The 18,793-nt window shown below is 41.6% G+C and overlaps 1 protein-coding gene across 6 annotated transcripts in view; it reads right to left on the reverse strand.

Moving 5' to 3' along the window:
- Positions 1 to 762: 762 nt before the first annotated feature.
- The window catches only part of LOC108047574 (afadin), a 52,885-nt gene continuing 34,854 nt past the window's right edge, over positions 763 to 18,793 (reverse strand). For 3 of the 6 annotated variants that reach the window (XM_044457409.1, XM_044457410.1, XM_017127815.2), the window contains 14 exons: positions 16,293 to 16,645; positions 13,683 to 13,804; positions 12,824 to 12,878; positions 12,510 to 12,754; positions 12,009 to 12,215; positions 10,515 to 10,980; positions 9,701 to 10,225; positions 9,387 to 9,634; positions 9,209 to 9,327; positions 5,498 to 5,746; positions 5,147 to 5,372; positions 2,021 to 4,007; positions 1,684 to 1,805; positions 763 to 1,619 (listed from right to left, as the gene is read on the reverse strand). In XM_044457409.1, the coding sequence (XP_044313344.1) occupies positions 1,427 to 1,619; positions 1,684 to 1,805; positions 2,021 to 4,007; positions 5,147 to 5,372; positions 5,498 to 5,746; positions 9,209 to 9,327; positions 9,387 to 9,634; positions 9,701 to 10,225; positions 10,515 to 10,980; positions 12,009 to 12,215; positions 12,510 to 12,754; positions 12,824 to 12,878; positions 13,683 to 13,804; positions 16,293 to 16,645 (5,117 nt within the window). In that variant the 3' untranslated portion in view covers positions 763 to 1,426. Of the gene's footprint in view, positions 1,620 to 1,683; positions 1,806 to 2,020; positions 4,008 to 5,146; positions 5,373 to 5,497; positions 5,747 to 6,812; positions 8,992 to 9,208; positions 9,328 to 9,386; positions 9,635 to 9,700; positions 10,226 to 10,514; positions 10,981 to 12,008; positions 12,216 to 12,509; positions 12,755 to 12,823; positions 12,879 to 13,682; positions 13,805 to 16,292; positions 16,646 to 18,793 lie in introns of those variants that run through there. The other 3 variants (XM_044457411.1, XM_044457412.1, XM_044457413.1) reach the window with 3 other exon arrangements.

Consider the following 18,793-nt stretch of genomic DNA (forward strand, 5'->3'; position numbering starts at 1 on the left):
ACCTTTTTTTTATTTCTCAAAAAGTTATTTATTGCTTGGATTTTTCGATTTTGCAAATTTCAAAGGAAACTAAGTAAACTTGTGCATTTTTGAAGCACTGCAAATCTTATTTAAAATAGTTTGTTTCTATTTTATTTCTTTATGACGACTCAGTAAGTCAGATAAATGTATATCCCCCTACAAGTTCAGATAAGTACTTTCATTTTTGTTTTTCTAATAATTAACTTTTATTTTTCATAAATATGCACAATTGTGTTGCTGAATTTGTTTGCATTTTGATATAATATATATAATTGTAATATTTAAACCTAATCGCGCTTAAAGTGAAACTAAACGACAATTTTTGCATTTCTTTTTACAGAAGTTATTCATACATCGATTGCATATTTTTGTTTTATTATTTTTCAATATTTATTTAAAAAATACTTTTGCTTATTAAAAATAAATCGCGTCTTACAAATTAGAATTTAGTGTCGATTTGAAATACTTGGAATGCACAAAAATAATTTGACACCTTGGTCGGTTGGTTTTCCAAATAACTTTTTTTATCATAAAGAGTTCATACAAATAACATCCAGTAAATGGGTGTGCATGTTTTTGTTATTTTAAAGCCATTCGGTTTTCGTTTAGTAAAATCTTATTTGATTTAAATTGGTACTTTCTCTAAGCATATTTAATTAACAACTTTTACTTGCTTTTTGTTATGCTTTTGTTGCAATCAAAATGTTTTTAAAAAGGTTGCATTAATTCAAAATATATTTGTGAACTTTTAAATATTTTATTACTCTTTCGTTCGTGGTTTGTAAATATATAGCTTTAATAATTGAATAATTGGACCATTTGTTTTAACGTTGTTGTGGCTTAGAGTTCTCTAAAGAATACAGTACATATATATTAACGTTTTTTGTTCCGCACGATTCCCAGGTAAATATATGTATATCTAAACTAACTCTGCTCATTTACACTGTTTTTAACCATTAATTGTATGCTGTAATCTGATGTAACTAATTGTTAATCATAGGGTTTAATGTTAAATGTTTAAAACGCTTTACAAATGTGGCTCGCCTCGCTTTCGTTGCCCTGTCTAGGCTCGTTATAGTTTTGTATATATAAACATAGGTATATATAGACTATAATGATATACACTGACAATTCTCACTAATTGAATTTAGTTAACATTTTCTGTGTGGCAATTAACTCGGAAACGCGATAACTATGGAGTGTTATTGCCTTGCTTAGCAAATTCGTTAGGTATGTTTGTTTCTATCGTAATCTGGTATATATAACTTGATCTATATATCTATGTGTGTATTTTGTAGAGCTAACGTAACAACTTGGCCCCAATATATTGAAGTATAAGCTTTGTGGGTTCTGTATGTAGTGGGTCTGTATGTACATAGCATTTAGCAACGATCTCTCCTCCTTCTTAGTGCACCGCATCTATATCTCGCTGGGCCCGCGATATCTTCAGCTTGTCCTTGGGCGTGTTATCCTCTCCCGACTCCAAAGCAAACATCTTCATCTTCTCCTTGAACGAAAGCTTTTCGGGCACCGCATCTCCAGCGCGTTGTTGCTGTTGCTGCTGTTGCTTCTCCGCCAGGCGACGCGTGCGAGGATCTCTGTAAGAGTGGGTTAAATTATTTAGTAAAAAGTTTATTGGTCTACGCTTGGTAGTTTTCATACCTATACACCTCTTGCGCTCCAATGACGCCGGGAGTCGACTGCACTGAGGTATTCCAGAGGGCAGTATCGGGAGTAGCTGGCATCGATGGCAGCATGGAGGCATCCAGATTATGCTGCAGATACTGAACAATAAAAAGTATATATTTATAAAATGTGATAAAGAACATGGAAATTAAAATGTTTTGCGGTAAAACCGGAATCAAGTTGTGTAATCCAGAGACGGCCAGAAAAAAAAAATTGAATCATATTGACAACAAAGATAACAACACTTTTCATGTAGTAAAGAAAATAAGAAATTATATACCAATAAATAAAATATTAAACAGATTCCACTTACACTGGTATCTTCTCTGATAGTGTCCAAATCCTGATGCTCCATACCGAAGTTGTCCATGATGTATTGCTGCTGCAGCTGGCTATTTCCGCCTACAAAGTTATTTTCTTCGTCGTGGAAGCTCACCCGCTTGTTGTCCCTTTGCATTAACGGCGGCGGCGGAGGTGGTGTGCCCAATCCTCCAACCATTCCTGTTCCCGTAGCCGAAACATAGGCGGCATTGAGTTCCATGGCGCTAAGCGGTGATCCCTGCATGGTGTTGTTGTTCAAGCTGCCACTCAGATTGTTGTTATTATTGGTTTGGGTGTTCAGTAGCGAAGCCTTTTTAATCTCCACGGCAGCTGCTGCCTGATTGCTAGTGGCTGTTTTGAGTAGACCCATTGATGAGGTCGCGTTTCCAGTGCTTCCCCGCAGTTTTTGCTGTGACATTATCAAGTAAGAACTATTTCTCTCCGGTGGCGGCGGTGGAGGAACTACAGCATCCAAGGTCTCGTTGTTATTATCCTTATCGAGCATCGTTAGCTGGTTGAGCTCTTTCGCCAGGTTCGATATGGGATGTTCCGTATGCAGATGTCTCTCATCCGCGAAACTGGCGGATTTCTGCGATTTCGATGGCGACGAGGGGGCTCCACTGGGCCCAACTCCTCCCTCGGAATATCGATTATGCTTAAGTATGCTCTTCGGCTGCTGGGTGTTGCTGCTCATCGGTTGTGTAGTGGGTGCTGCTGGCTGTGGAGCCGGCACCGAGTCCACCGGACTGCTGCTCTCCGTAATCTCCGCCAGCTTGATCTCCGTCTGGCGGTAACTGGTGATTGGTGTTTGTATGGCACTGACCTGGCCGCTACCAGCTAACCGGAACAGCTCCTGCACGTTCTCCTTGTCATACTGCTGCTCCTGGTCCTGCTCCTCCTGCTCTTGCAACTCCTGTGCTCTTCGCTCGAAATCTCGCTCTAAGATCAGGGTTTTCAGTTGCTCTTCTTGCATGGGAGAACGCGAGATGATCTGGGAGAGCTCCGAGATCTGCTGCTCTCGCCATTGCCGAATGTGTTCCCGTCGCATTTCCAGATCCTTTTCGCGCTCCTCTCTTTCCCAAGGATTGGTCCCGCTGTGAAGAGGACGGTTGCTTGCTTGGTTTGCGGGCACGTAGCTGCCCTTTGGGGGGTCCAAAGTACTGGCTACATAATTCATACCCGGAGCAATCTGTTGCGTGGCCTTAAATAGAGGATGGGTGGCGGTGGGCGGCAATGGAGGCTTGTCCTCCGCCAGAATTGGTTGTCCGAGATATCGCTGCTGTTGCTGCTGCGGTTTGGGCGCTGTACTTGGTGGAGCGTTTGGTTTATTGGGAGACTGTAGGCTGCCCAGGGGTTTCGGGGGCAGGGCTATAAAATTAGGTGACTGTTGCTGCTGCTGTTGCAATTGTTGCTGCTGAAGCTCGTAAAGCGTGGTTGGGTCATGGAGCTGACTGCGTCTATACTCCAGGCTGCCATTCTGATAGCCACCTGTAAAATCGTTGACATTTTGCATGCTCTGGCTGCTGCTCATAACGGGTTGCTGCTGTGGTTGCTGCTGCTGCAGAGGCAGCTGTTGCTGTTGTTGCTGCTGGTGGTGGTACATGTTGCTGATATTGGGCATCGATGGAGCCATCATCTGCTGCATTCGCAGGGTGTGCTGGAAGTTCTGCTGGCTCTTGGTGCGATTGTTCAAGGTGAGCTGGTGCTGGGACTGCTGGCCATTGAGATTGCTGCTGCTGAGTGCGAACTGTTGCTGCTGTTGTTGCTGCTGCTGTTGCTGGAGTTGCTGCTGCGCGGACTGCTGGCTGTGGTAATAGGCAGAGACTGGTCGAGTGGGAGGCAGATTAGCATTGGCCTGCAGATGTTGCTGCTGCTGGTAGGGCGATGGCTGTTGCTGTTGCTGCTGTGATTGTTGCTGCGGTGCAAGCGGGGAATTGCCATTGTAAGCGTTCATGGCGGCATGTGTGGCGATCGGCGGTCTAAAATAAAAGCAATTAATGTTAATAAGAGCATTCAATTCAGGGGTGTCGAGTTGCTGTTGGTGTGAAACAAAAACTTCGTCGCTTACACTAATTAACCAAAACGTGTCGAGTGCTTCGAAAACATTTGTTTTCTCCCCCTTTATTCTCCTGAACAAGTGACTTGTGACTTTATTGCAAAGGTGCGTGCCTCTGTACAGCAGCAACATTAAAAAGGAACGACAGTAGCTAATTACTCACGTACCTGGCAGATTTCTACAAGTTCATATTCTTTTTTAATGGGTATGAAGCCATAAAGTAATTTCTTTAAACGCAATGTCACCCTAGAAGTACACACAGGAGAGATAGGAAAAATGTAAGCTTACTATCCACATTTTTGTGGCCATTCTCAAACACTTCACCTGGCACCAACAACACGACCTCGAGCAACACCCCTAAGAACAACCTCGAAATCGTTGTAAATAATTAATAGGGTGTGCTTGTTTGGTTTCCTTTGTGAAGTGTGAGTTTTTGATAGCCTTTGAACTTAAACCTAAATTCGACTGTGTTTAATTGTAAGCTGATATATTATTTATCTTAATAAACATTACCCTATCATTTTGGTTATCACGGTCGACGATTAAAAATTCGCGCGTTAAATAGATAAAATAAAATATTCGTGCAAGTGAATTATTTTTTTCTTTTATCTGAATGTCATTACATCTGAATCATTTCTCATTTCTCTACGAATTTTAAACGAATTGTGTTACAGGAGATTTATGTGACACTCCCGAAAACATTCAACTGTGTTCTCTGTAGTCACATGTAATGATTTCCTGCTGTAGAAAACAAAACCCATCAAAAACACAACAATAACCGTAGCAAACCAAACAATTCCAGCGAGAACGGTTTTAGTGGTCAGCTGAACACAACTGAATTTCAAATGACATTTTAAAGTGGATATATATGCATTACCAAAATAAACACACAGCAGCGGTCAAAACACTAGCCAAAAAAAATTAAAATGGTTTTACAGAAAATATTATGTTAATAAAGTAGACAAATTTCAATTTTTTTATGCAGTCATGTAGTTTTTGGGATGAAATGTTTTTTTTTAATAATCCTTCCATAGGCCCACATATGTGTAATCAATAAATTACCTCTCGTTCAGAATCGGTTGGCTTTGATTTTGTGCCCGATACACACTGAGATTCTGATAGAATCCCTGCTCGTTGCCGTTGCCATTTCCATTTGCATTGTTGTGGCTGCCATTTGGCTGACCCAGCAATCCGGCCCCTCCGACTCCTCCTGCTCCGCCGATTCCCCCCATTCCTGATGTATTGTTATGCAAACTGTGCGTGCTGCGTGACTTGGAATTGGCCAGGGCTGAATGGAAAACGAGATGCATACGAGGAAGAGAAAAATGAATTAGTCTCTGGCTTACAAGTCGATTGGATTGTGCTCCGATTACGGGGATAAGAGGGAAGGATGGGGGTGTGCAGTTCACTTACATATGGTACCCGATCCCGTGTGGTGATGCAGAGCTGGCACCGATTTGCTGTTGGGCAGGTGTGCAGCTAAGGGATTGATGATGCTACTATTGTTGCTATTGCCTATGGTGTTGTTGTGGCTGTTGTTCAGATGTTGGCTGAGACTGAGGCTATGATTCGGATGACTATTGGCTATCAGTGGACCCAGGGATTTAGTCGACTCGGCGCCGCCCATCCGCGTCAGATCGCGTTCGGACATACGTCGATTACCTGTGGTTATCAGGTTTTTAGGTTGCCAGGAACATCATCATCATCATCATCGACGTCAGCGATTTGAGTGCATATTTTGGGAATTAAGAGTTGGTGGTGGAATTAAGGTTGATTGGTGCGCATAGAGGGGGAGAAAAATAGATGGACAGTTTGACATTTTAGTATGTTTCCTTTCAGTGTGGAAATGCAAAATGTGTTTAGTTTATTATTAATATATGCATTCAAAATCTAATTACACAACTACAATAGAGGCAACGAAGGAATTAAGCCGAGTGATGAAACTATAAAATTATATTTAAAAACATAAATATTCACAAAAAGCGCAATTGAAAATCTTTTGTCGACGCTCGTGTTTATTACATATTAATATTTAATTCAAAAGTCAAGGAGAAAAGTTCAACCATTGTAACGAAAACGCAGCAGGAAAATATAAAATTAAATATGAAGCACATACGTAAGTGGATGCAGAGAGAGCACAAAATTAATATACAAAAACGGTACCAAATTCCGTTAAAGTTGAAAAAAGGAGTTAGCAATTCAATTAAATAGATTTGATTTCTTTAGTCTCGATTGGGGTAATTGTTTAACCGTTTTTAGATCTAAGGCTTCAAAAGAAAAATCAATTTATATGGATTTTTTTTTTAAATTATTGTATTGAAATCCATATTAATTGATTTCCCTTCGCTTCTTTGAAGCGCCCGATTTAAAAATGGTTAAACGATTATCCTTCGATCCAAGAAAAAAAGGTATTGGAGCTAGGAGTTCTCACAAACATTGAGGACCGGTTTCTCGTGCTAATAGTAAGCCAAAAGTTGGTCCTAAATCGGCATACTATACGTTTTCTCCGTTTAAAACATACTACTAGCTCATCATTAAGACGAGAAAACGGGCTTATAAAACGATTGAAAAAGGTTTGTCGATTTAGGTAACTCAATCAGCTATGATAACAAACAAACAATCATACAGTTGAACAAAAATCTAAACGAATAAGCTAGACAAATTATATTTGTAATAGAAGGCAAAATCAAAAGCTAATAATTATAACAACGAGGGGAACAACATGAACCTCGGTGCATCTGGGTTGGGTTGTCATCTGTGTGTCGGACACACCGTTGCTGATGTTGGTCTTGTTGAGCTGGGCAATGGCATTTTGACACAGTGCCCCCCGCCGCCCACAACATTTGCATCTCCCTCATCATCATTATTGCCACCCTGAGTGGAATGGCCACGACTATCGAGCACATCGCAATGAGCAGCACAACAGCTGGATGAGGATTCACCAGCCGAGGAACAGGACTCGACTTCGCTGCAGCTGCAGGAGTAGCAATCATCAGTGGCATCCCCACAATTTGGACAGCTCTTTGAATTCCGCATGCTGCTGCTGCTGCTTCGCCTAGTGTTGCTGGTGTGGCTCTGCTTGTTGGTGGTGTTGCTACTACTGGCCAGGGACAACAGCAATTTGGCCGTGGAGGGCGGTGAAGCAGGCGCCCGAGGGCGTGGCTGCTTGTGACAGTGGTGATGATGATGATGGCGAGGATGTGAGCTTGACTTAGCCTTGAGTTGCACATGCTTTTGCTGTTTGTTGCGCTTCAGTTGCCGCACACTGTGAGCCTGGCGATTGCTGCACATGACACTCCGGCGGCAGTGTGCATATCGGGATAATTCCGGCTTATGTTTGGTCTGCTCCGCCTCATCGTCCTGGCAACTGTCGTAGCATTTAAAGGTGGCAACTACCTGCGGTTGCTGCTGTTTCCCTGGATGTTGCTCTTGTTCGGGGGCCTTGCCACGACAATGACCGCAGCAGGGACAATCGCAGCTGGTTCTATCGCCGGACTTTTCCGCTTCATCGTAGTCCTTGCCAGCGCTGCCGTACATACTCCACTCCTTCAGCTGCTTAAGGATTTGGCCCTGCTCCGCCTGCGAAAGTTTTGCACATTGCTTGCTGCCAGGATCATTCAAGGCCGACGTGGATCGGGACTTATTAATGCTAGGCGGGAAGTTTTTGTTGGCATTGAAGTAGTCCGCCATTTCACGAACCTTGCCCTGACCCAGGGGCAACAAAAAGCGGGGACTGAGGTTGACCTGGCTACTGGCCCTTCGGCTGTTTGCTTGTATAGTGGTGCTGGGGATGAGTTTGGTTTTTGAGGTGGTGCTGGCACAATATCGATTGCTTGTATTTACAGTAGGAGAACGGGGTGAGGAACTTTCGATTTCACACAGACTAGGAACTTGGATGCTGACAATTGGGGCAGTTGTAGCGACTCCTGACCTTTTGTGCGAGCGCTGGGTATTGAGTTGCCGCTGACAGGGCGGCTGGTTCTGCCGGAGCAGCGGCATGCGCTCGATGGATTCGCTTGATGAACGCTGGCTATTGGACCCAGAGCCTCCTGAACTAAAACCATCCGCGGAGCAATTTGTTGCGCGTTTGCTATTTAACTCTCTGCGTATCTTCTGTATTAGGGGAATCCGTTCGGATTGCTCTGCCATCAGGGATTCCGTGGAGGAGGCACTGGCTGCAAAGTGACTGATGGCGTCGTGCGTATGGTATTTCCTGTCGATTCCAGTGGCTCCAGGCTCAGCTTCTTCTGTTTGCTCCAGATCAAAACTGACTGTTTTTCGATATCCCGCTGCAGGATTTCTTTTCACAGTTGACGAACAACTGGTGGAGGACATGCATGGTCGCTGTTGCTGCTGCTTCTCCTCCTCTTCGTCATCTATAAAAGGAATCTGGTCTGAGTGAGCCATGGAAGCTATACCCTCTTCATTTAGTGGCTGATGGGCATCACTGTAGGCTGCAAAGTTCCCAAACGATTCCTGCGAGTCCTTGGCCGGCTCATCCTGGTACTCCTCGATGTAGATAGAAGGTGGTGGAGTTTTTCTCAGCGGTCTCATAGAACTAAAGTGGGTGACAGATGGAGCCAACGGTGGAGGGTGATAGTAGCCCACCTGATCGTTCCCTAAATACAAACTGCTGGCGGATCTTGCAATGGGTCGCGTGTCCCTGTACCTCGGATCGATATGCAACTGGTGACCCAGGGCACACAGTTCCTCCTGCAAACATGAGGCACTTAGACGTCTTACAGGAGGCGAGGAAGCCCGCATGCAGGCAAAAGATTCACGACGACTCCTGTTGAGGCTATCGTCTGAGATCGAGTTGTTGTAGTATCGAGCCTGCTGTTGAAACGAGGAGTGACGACGCTGCTGGCCAGGATTCAGGTGCTGGAGAAAGTTGCTTGGGGAAGCTTCTAGCGATTCGAGTGGAGCAGCATGGGGGATGGGTTGGTTACTTGGTTAGCTTACACAACGTGAGTACGGTATAGTAGAGTAGTGGGTGAGTATCTTGGATGATTGAGTGAGTTGAGTGTTCTTAGCGTCCTACCCAGCACCTGGAGTCGCTCTAATGTGTGTGTGTTGTATTGATATGTATGTGTCTAATAGTGGACTCCGTTGGGAGCTACTCACCACGCTGGATGACTGGGCTAGGCTGCTGCAGCAGCGTCGCCAGCCCGTGGTATATGGCTCCCTGTTTGGCCACCTCCAAACTGACCACTGGACCCGTCCGCACAAGGTAGTCCGCAGCCCTAGAGCAGAAATTCGAGAATAAGCCCAGATCTTAAATAAATTCAATCAATATTTATACCTCTCTTGGGTGATCCCAATCAGACTCTGGCCATCTACGCGCAGCAGCTGATCGCCAGCTTGCAGGCGTCCGTCCGCGTCTGCCGCTCCGCCAGGAACCACACTCTTGATATAGATGCCCAGTTTCTCCTGGCCAGCTCCCTTGGCTGCCACGATGGATAAGCCCATGCCGTTGCTGTTCTTGTGCAGCTTGATTAGCTGCAACTCCGGCTGGGGAAGCTTGTTCGACATGGCACTGGAACTGCGGGCCTGCAATGGATTACGTTGATCATTAACAAAGATCCTAAGATACAAATAGTGCCCCGACTGACTCACATTAAACTGATGCATATAGACCGTCCAGAGACCAATCGAGGTGGGCTGGGCCGCCAGTCGGCACATGCCCTGCTGCTGGAGGGGATTGAGGAAGTCGACGAGACCCGTGGGGATGCCTCTCACAACATCGCAGCTAAAACCATCGTCGGGTAGCAACAGCGCCAAGTGCAGCTCGGGCGACTCCTCCAACCGGACCTCCCGTCCATCGGCGCGGGTCAGCTCGTCGGCCACGGACTCCGCCATTCTTATAGCCGTATCCACTAAGTTGCGGGGCAGCTTCTCCTGCTGCAGCAACGCAGCCATCTGCAAGGAGTTCAAACGGAAGCAGGAGCAGGCCAATTGTTGAATTTCCTCTACAGAGGATTTGGGTGCCTGCAAGAACTGAGCGCACTGATTGATCTTGGCCAGGTGGCAGTCCGCCGCCAATTCTAGTCCTTGGCGTTCTGCCCACAGCTCTAGCAACTGGAGTCGCTCCGTCATCACTTTGCCCCAATCAGCTGTACACATGTGAGAGTTTGCCACAATCTGGTAAAAGGGAAACATCGAATTTAGTGTATTAGAAATGGAGTAGATTGGAAAACAGTGATGCTAACATAATAACCATTTTTTTAGTTAAAAAAACTAACTTTATATTCATTATACACTTTTTTTCTAATTCCTTTAATACTTTATTAAAGAAAAACATATAAAATTAAATGAACTTCCTTTTATAACAAATTAACCAAAGCACCTGCATTGGGATATATCAGTTTTTCTGTGGAAATCTTGTTAGCACCACTGATTAATAACTCTTGGCCATTTGTAGGCCGCTCACCGTATTGAAACATATGACATTGATGTAATGAAACAGCTGGGAGAACAACTGGATAGTTAGGGCTGCATTTACGCGACAGCGTCGAAGAAGAGCCATCGCCGATCCCAACACTGTCAGAACGAGACCCGCCGCGGAATCGTGATCAATGTTCTCGGAAAGAAACTGGTTGAGGGTTTGCGAGAGTTCCAGCCGGAAGCAGTTGACAAGGTTGCGAAACGCAGTCTGCACGGCCTCGGCCAAAACCTCTTGAGCCTGAACGCTAAAAGCGCTGATGTGGCGATCTGATTTAAGGAAGTGCAGGAACTCCGAGCTGTTGGCCATCCAAAAGGCTAGGATTCGAGGATCCGTGTACTGCTCTTGGACCACGCTGTAAACCAGATTGGCCACGTGGTGCAGGAACATGGTGAGCTTGTGGGCACGCTCCGTGGGTTGCAGCTCCGGGCGATAGTGGGTTGAGGCTCGATATCTGTGGATGAATTAAATGTTGTTTAATCCGCCTGCATTAAATAACCCTGTAACCCCATTTGTATCTATTGATTTTCACGCCCGTCAAATGTCAAAGTTCCCTTTTTCCCAAATGGTTGGTGTGTTTCCGTTTCCCGTTCCTACTGTTTCAGCTTGGCCACTTCCCTTTTCCCCATATCCTGCTGTCAGAACACATTAATATTAATAGCTCACAAATTGGGTCAGCAGCCAAGATAAATCATCATAATTGATAATGAATTGATGATACTGGCTCCTGCTTCGAAAGCTGCCGTTGAAGGAGCATGAGGACGAGAAACTACTGCCCTCTGAACATGTCGATCCACTTTATGTCTGGACATTTGTCAGCTGGTGTAAGCTGGTCTCCGTCCGTCTGCAATTTGTTCGTGTCCATGGGGTCTTGCTTAATGAAGTTCTGATTTGGAATTGAAATATAAATGGATTCATCGAAGGACAGATTGCTTTTGAAATCTGACACAGTAAACCAATGGCATTGAGGGACGAGTGAAGACAAGTTTTCTTCCTCATCTATCTCTACATAAGTAAAAGTTATGATACTTGTACATAAATAAAAGTAGTCTGATGACTTATAAAACCACTAAGTTATTTAGTCGTACTGAAGGGATTTATAAACGGATTACAAATTGTATTAAAGGTTTATCTTGTTTTTCCTAATTGCTTTGACAACATTTATATTTAATCTGGGACGAAATATAATAACGTAAAACATGTTAAAGATCAAAAGTAATTTAAATTTCAATTTAATCTAATTATCTGATCAGCATATATTTAATTCTGAAAACAAACAAATACATTCATCATTAAATAGTAGATAATTCTTACTTTGCAGAATCTGTATCAAACGACTTATTATATTCAAAAAGCTTTTCATGATTAAGTTTATGGCACACTAAAACATTCAAACAACAATTAAAGCCAAACAAGCGCACGCACAGAGTTTCACCATGCTCTTCCCCATATTCAAATGTCCCCCCATAATGAATTACCCACCTGGCACACAGGTAAAGTGAGTAGACGGGTGCCAGCTTAAAGTGCGGAACGTTCACATCCAGCTCACTGATAATGTGACGCAGAAAGAGTTCCTGGTGAGTTTCGGGGAACTCTAGGACAGCCGGCAGAATGGGTTCCTGACCCTGGGCATCGCCGGAACCGCTGCCACCTCCGCCCAAAAGACCAGAGCCGGCCATTTTGGGAGACCTATTATCGAAGAGGGTTAATTTATTAGTAAATCACAGTACAACAAAAAGATACAACAATTTTAGAATATGAAAAGCAGATATTGAAAAGGCCAAATTATAAATTTGCACAAGTCAAAAGCGCACACAAAATATCAAACAAAATTAAACGTTAATCAGACAGTGAATGTATACAATTATGCATATTTTGATTGCTTTGTGGTTATGTGTATGAAAATTGTGTTGGTTTTCCTGTTTATTTTGAAGATAGATTAATGATTTTAAGGTATGCAGATGGATCGAAATCGAATCTTACCGATCTTGGCTGTTGGAACCACCCGATTTCATGCTGGAAATTGACTTGGTCTCGTTCTCCAGATTACCCTCCAGGCTTTGACCATCGTAGTTGTTAGAATTGACCACCTGTTCCTGTCCAGCCTTACTATCCACCACGTCTCTCAGAGTGCTGCTCAGAGGATGATCACTAGAGTTATTATTGTTATTGTGATATGCACTGGATTGATTTGATTGCTGGTGTTGGTCGTAGTCGCTTTTGTGGGTCTACAAAATTAAAACAATTTGAAAAATAGTAGATAAAATAATAATAATGTATTTTAATTAAATTCTCACCGAACTCAAGGCTCCATCCTCATCGTTCCATGATCCTGGGGATGTGGGCGAGCGGCTGCCATTGTCCATGTGGTGTTTGCATCGTTGTGTCGACGGATGGTGGTGTTCAGGTGAGGGTGTGGGTTTGTGGAAATTGTTTTGCATATTTGTTGGGTAATTTTTTCGGTTTGGTGAGTGCATGAGATTAATGTTTTACACAAACAATAAAAACAAACAACACGTAACGAAACATAAACGAACAGCACAATAAGGCGTGTAAATAAAACAAAAAATACATAAATATGAATAAATGCGCAGAATACAAAAGAAAACACCCTCGAATTAATTTCAAACATTTTTAAATGTCTCGCCTAAGGTAAATTACTTTTTTTTAAATTTACACCTGCTGGTAACTAGGTATGCAAATTCAAGTCGTATATTGGCTTGGCTATTCATAAAGAGAATACGTAAGTCTGGCCTTCAGTCAGGTAAGTGGGGTTGGCCATTCAGAATGGCAAATGGGGGAAATATTCTGTTTGCTGAATTTCGCAGAAAGATAACTTCTTAACTTGTTGTAATTGCTTTTTATTTATGCAGCTTTAATAAGATTAAAATTCGTGATTTAAAATAATTGCTTTGTTTTAAATGCGGGATTCTAAGTGTTCGGCCTTTTAATAGGTTTGTGTTAAAAAATATATAAACTCAAATTAAATGTATACACTACGCTAGATCGGATTCAATAGGGATTTAATTTTTAAAAAAATACAAACTAAAACAATCGCATAACAGCAGCTGACAAAGCATTTGGCAGAAAAAGCGCTAGCGTAGCACAAATAAATTCACTAAAACCCGGATAATAAATTTCTGCCGGCTTACTCACCTTTCGTAGAGGCATGCTGAGTCCAGTTGGGATTGCGACAGAGCCAGATTATAGCGTCCATCCGTGGGTGAATCGAGGAATCGGTACGAGGCCACGCGTCCAAACATTACAACCGAGCCGTTCTGTGGATGGCAAAAAAGAAGCACATATGAATTAATTATATTAGCAGTCCGATGTGGCGAGGGTTAGGGTTAATGTGTTAAAAACCGTTTAAGTGGTTTTATAATTGAAATTAAGTGTGGCTACTATTTCAATATTTACACCGCGAAGGAAGAGTGAAGCACACTGACTGACAGATTCTGGACCACTGCGTCAGTGGTTGAACAATTTTTGGGGCGTTTTGAAATCTAAACTAGCAAACATAGACGCCCCTCTCTGGGGGGAGATTCAAAGGGAGATTTTTGTTAATTTTGTTGTTTTTTCTATTTATCTCTTTTTACGCTTGTTTGTGCTTCCCTCTAATGCTGATTAGCTTGATGAACAAATCTTTGACAAACACAGCCCCAAGAGAGCATTCGATTTACATTACTTTTTGTTCAGGTTCATCGAACCGCAGCCAACCCCAATTTGCCAATGGAAAAATAAAAAAAACCAATGACAGAAAATGAAAAATTTTTAATTTTGTTTGTTAAGCTTCGAAAATAAAATTCTTTTTTCCATGAAAATACCCCAAAGACAGTTTGAGGTTATTGCCGAGCTGGGAGCTTATCTCTGCTTCAGTATGATACAGAAGATACATGGAAAATCAAGTGTTTTTTTGTTTATTTGCTTTAAATTTATCAAGCGGAAAGTCAACAACAGAGAAAAAAGGCACAAACGACTCTGCCAATTTCCTTTCTTTTTCATGGCATTCCCTCTGACTTTTCCGCTAATGCGTGAGAACGCCGAAAGCCAATTTGATTCATTTCCCCAGTTGTTGTAGTTGCCGCTGCGTTTTCCGTTGTGTGTCGAAAAGTTGTCAAAACAAATGATAAATCAAAGCTTGCGGGATGTATACACCCTAGCACAATGGTATCTGTGTTTTTATTGTCTTTCCAACTCAAACTGAAAGCTGATATTGAACTTGAAGTGCAATTGAAAATTCGAGCTCTTACGGCTCGAGTTCGGTATCGTGTGTTTTTAAATTCAATTAAATTTATCACATGGATCTTTTTACACGCAGAACAAGTAAATTTAGAATATATTTGGAATATACTTGGAATTACTACTAAATTCAATACAAATTTCACTAAGTTATGCTCCCAGTCTACCCTTTAAATGCTTGTGACTGCTTAAAGTTTGAGCCAATCTCAATGCTCATTTATCTTCGAAAGTTGTCCCTATAAACGCTTGATTAATACAGGACGATTATAGGCTTGGACATTCTCAGACAGTTGGAAACAAAAAGTCCCACAAGTGTAAGGAAAGAGACAAATAACAGACGAATGGAACTTGGCAGCTTTTAAAACCCTTTAAACTTCAACCGGGTCAAGGTCGATGGTAAAACTTTTCTTCGCAACATTGCCTGCTGCCGTCAAATTAGGCATACGCCTCGGGTGACGAACACGAAAATTCAACTAATTAGACCGAATTATTCGCAATTAGTTAATGAAAGACATAGATAGAAGGTCACCCTTAAAACATGACATATGTATACTGGGGAGGAATCTGATCTGATAAAAGCACAAACATGTAAGTTTAAAATTTCGTAATAAAATAATGTTTATATAAAACGAACGCATTTTAATGCACATAAATAACAATCGAACCCGAAAATTTCAATACACATTTTCGACCCTAAAAAGTATATATATTATTATTATATAATCTGACCATCTATCGCCCCAACCGACGTTTCTACCCAAACTAGTTCCTCAGTTTTAAAGCTATTTTGATAATACTAGCAAAAAGTCTTTTTCTTGTCGCAGGTAAAATAATAGTCGGAACCGGCTCGATAGGCTTACTATATCATATAGCTCCCATAAGAACACTCGGGATATAAAATTATAACTTCGTTGTTTGTTAACATAAATCCTTATACTTCGATATATACTCATAACTAAGGATTTTAGAATAGCGGTTTTACTTTATATCATATATATCTATATCATAAAGCTTCTATACGTATGATCGAAAAATTTATCGGATAATCGACATAGCTTAATATGTGTTTTAAGCATTAAATATAATATATGAAATATTTATTTTTGTAACAGCTTAAAGGGTATATAAAATTTTGACTTTTTAAAATCATATATTAAATTTTTAATACAATTTTAGGTAATTAATTATAGTTTGTATACCCTAGAAGATAGTATTGTAACGTAGTCGGAAGTTTGCAAAACAATATAGGAGACATTTTCGACCATACACCATTCAGGTGGCGCCATCCGCTGAACAAATGACTTCTATGACATAGCTGCCATAGAAAAATCAGAAAATAAATCGTAATCCGAGATAAAATAGTTTCTCGCAACAAAATATCTTTTGTGATAAATACACTAGTTTAGTTTTAATTCTCTACTTCGAATTATTTCTGGGAGAAAAACTTTACTGGATCTGTATATTTTTCTTTGAGTCTATATTTATATATCGATGCTTTATACCACCCGTCGGCAGATTTCAACTTACATGCAGAATGGTCGGCTGACTGATGTGGTGGCCGTTGACAAAGGTCAGGGCATCGGTGTGCAGAGGGGTCACCGTACAAACGCCCTCCAGCAACGAAATAAGGCAATGCCTCGGCTGGATCGAGGGTCCAAAGAGCTGCAGGCAATTAGTATTCGCCGATCCCACCTCCACGGGGTCGCTACCCAACTTGATCCGCCGACCACCATCGCCGCTGTGCGTCACTTCCACTAGGACGGGACCCTCGCGATCGCCGGATATGTGGTTGGCCCCATTAGCGGTCCCCAGTGGTTTTTTCTTTCGTCTTCGGGGCTGTGAGTCCGCTGGGCGGCGCCGCACATGGAACATGATAGAGCCTGAAAAATAAATAAAGGAAAAATATATGAGTTAAAATATAAGTTGAGATCATAGGTAAATTTACTCGTTATGTTCATGGTTTAAAACTGTATACAAATATTCACGGGGCTAATAAACGAACAGAACAAAAAATTAAATGCAGCCGCAGCTTTTTTAGCCGCCTTTTGTCTTTTGTGTCTCGTTGGGAAGTGCAGTTTAGGCTGTGATGCAAAATTTTAAATCTCTGCCACTCAACTGATGATTGGCTTGACAGTCGAGGCAAAATTTATTGGTATACGTTTAATTGGTTAGGAATAATTTATTTCATTTTAATTAACCATTTTTCGGATATCATATTTTAATATATTTATCTTAATATAAAATAAATATAATTTTTAAATAACAAAATGTATTTAATGATAATGTTTTGATTATAGGATAAAACTAGTAATTCAGGCTTTAATTTATTTGTACTGTTTAACCCATTCTATAATAGAAAAGAAAATTTTATAATTACAATTACTATTTAGATTTATTTTATCCTACTTCGACTCACATTAAAGTTTCGGAAAGTGAACCCTTGATAATGAATAATGAATATACTATATAACTATTCCATATCTAATATTGTTTCCACAACTGTGGAAACCTCCAAACGCTCTCTGCAATCGCATGGCTTCAGCTCGCGTCGGAAGTAACAAAAGCAAAATAGAAATCCAGAAAACGAAATCCAATTCGGGCTGCATCATCAATTTCAGTCTCGATATTAGATGTACATTTTGAGAGCTAGCGAAAAACAATCCACTATTCTGGCAAGGAATCCAGCGAAGGATATGTGTACAATGTTCATATATACAAATACTTTGCCTGCAGCTAGCTGAATAACCAAACGACTGACTGACGGCCAGACAGTTCACTGACAAGCGGAATCTTGTAGTTACATTCCGTAACTTTTCATAGACGACAACCCAAGAAAAAATCAGCAGAGTACACTATTACACAATATATTGATGTAATATGCTCTCAAATACTTTGGGGTAAATTTAATAATCCAGTTAAAGAACATATTTATTTTTTTAAAAATAAATATAATTTACAACGAGATGGGAACCTCATTTTTGCAATTCACTTCGACTATAGTTTTCAGATTTCTCACCACACTCCCATGTTGACTGATGCTGCCGTTGTTTATTGTACAGAATGCTTAACGAAGCATGCAAAATGTGATGGCAGTTACAGCACCACCTCCTACCCGTATTCCGACCTCCCCCAATTTTACCTCCCTAGTTTTGGGGCAAATTGCAGCAGATGATGGCAAGATGCAAACAAGACTTGGCATGTGCCAAAGGCATTTCGGCAATGCAGGCTAAATAAGGCATGACGTGGGCGTGGCATGTGCAACTTATAAGGAAAGAAGGGAGCGGTTCACGGAATATGGCAATGGGATGAAAACTCCAGGGAAATCTAGCTACGCTTTCAATTTGATATAAAAAAATATAACAAAAAACAAGAGAGAACGCTATAGTCGGGTGCCCCGACTATCAGATACCCGTTACTCAGGTAAAGGGAGTGCGAGGGAGATGGAGATAGAAACTTTGATCACGCATAACTTCTTAACGAATGGTCCGATTTGAAAAATTTCTTCTACATTTCGATAGGTATTGATAAACACAATAAACTGCATTTTTACTTTTCCGAAATATTTAAATTTTTAAAATCGTATATAAGCGATTGTGGGCGTTAAAGGGGGCGTGGCACCATTTTGAAACAAACTTGCGCTGCGTAGGAACTTCTAAAATCTACATGCAAAATGCCAATCTTCTAGCTTTTATAGTTTCCGAGATCTCAGCGTTCATACGGACAGACAGACGGACAGACAGACGGACAGACAGACGGACAGACAGACGGACAGACAGACGGACAGACGGACATGGCTATATCGACTCGTCTAGTGACCCTGATCAAGAATATATATACTTTATAGGGTCGGAAACGCTTCCTTCTAGCTGTTACATACTTTTCCACGAATACAATATACCCTTTTACTCTACGAGTAACGGGTATAATAACGACAAAACAGAAGTTCAAACAACAAATTCCAGAACAACAACTGGTAAAGGAACAACATAGAACTAAATGAATTGTATTTCTATTGTGTAATACCTTCT

Source organism: Drosophila rhopaloa, unplaced genomic scaffold (assembly GCF_018152115.1).
Source record: "Drosophila rhopaloa isolate 14029-0021.01 unplaced genomic scaffold, ASM1815211v1 contig_155, whole genome shotgun sequence".
NCBI lineage: Eukaryota > Metazoa > Arthropoda > Insecta > Diptera > Drosophilidae > Drosophila > Drosophila rhopaloa.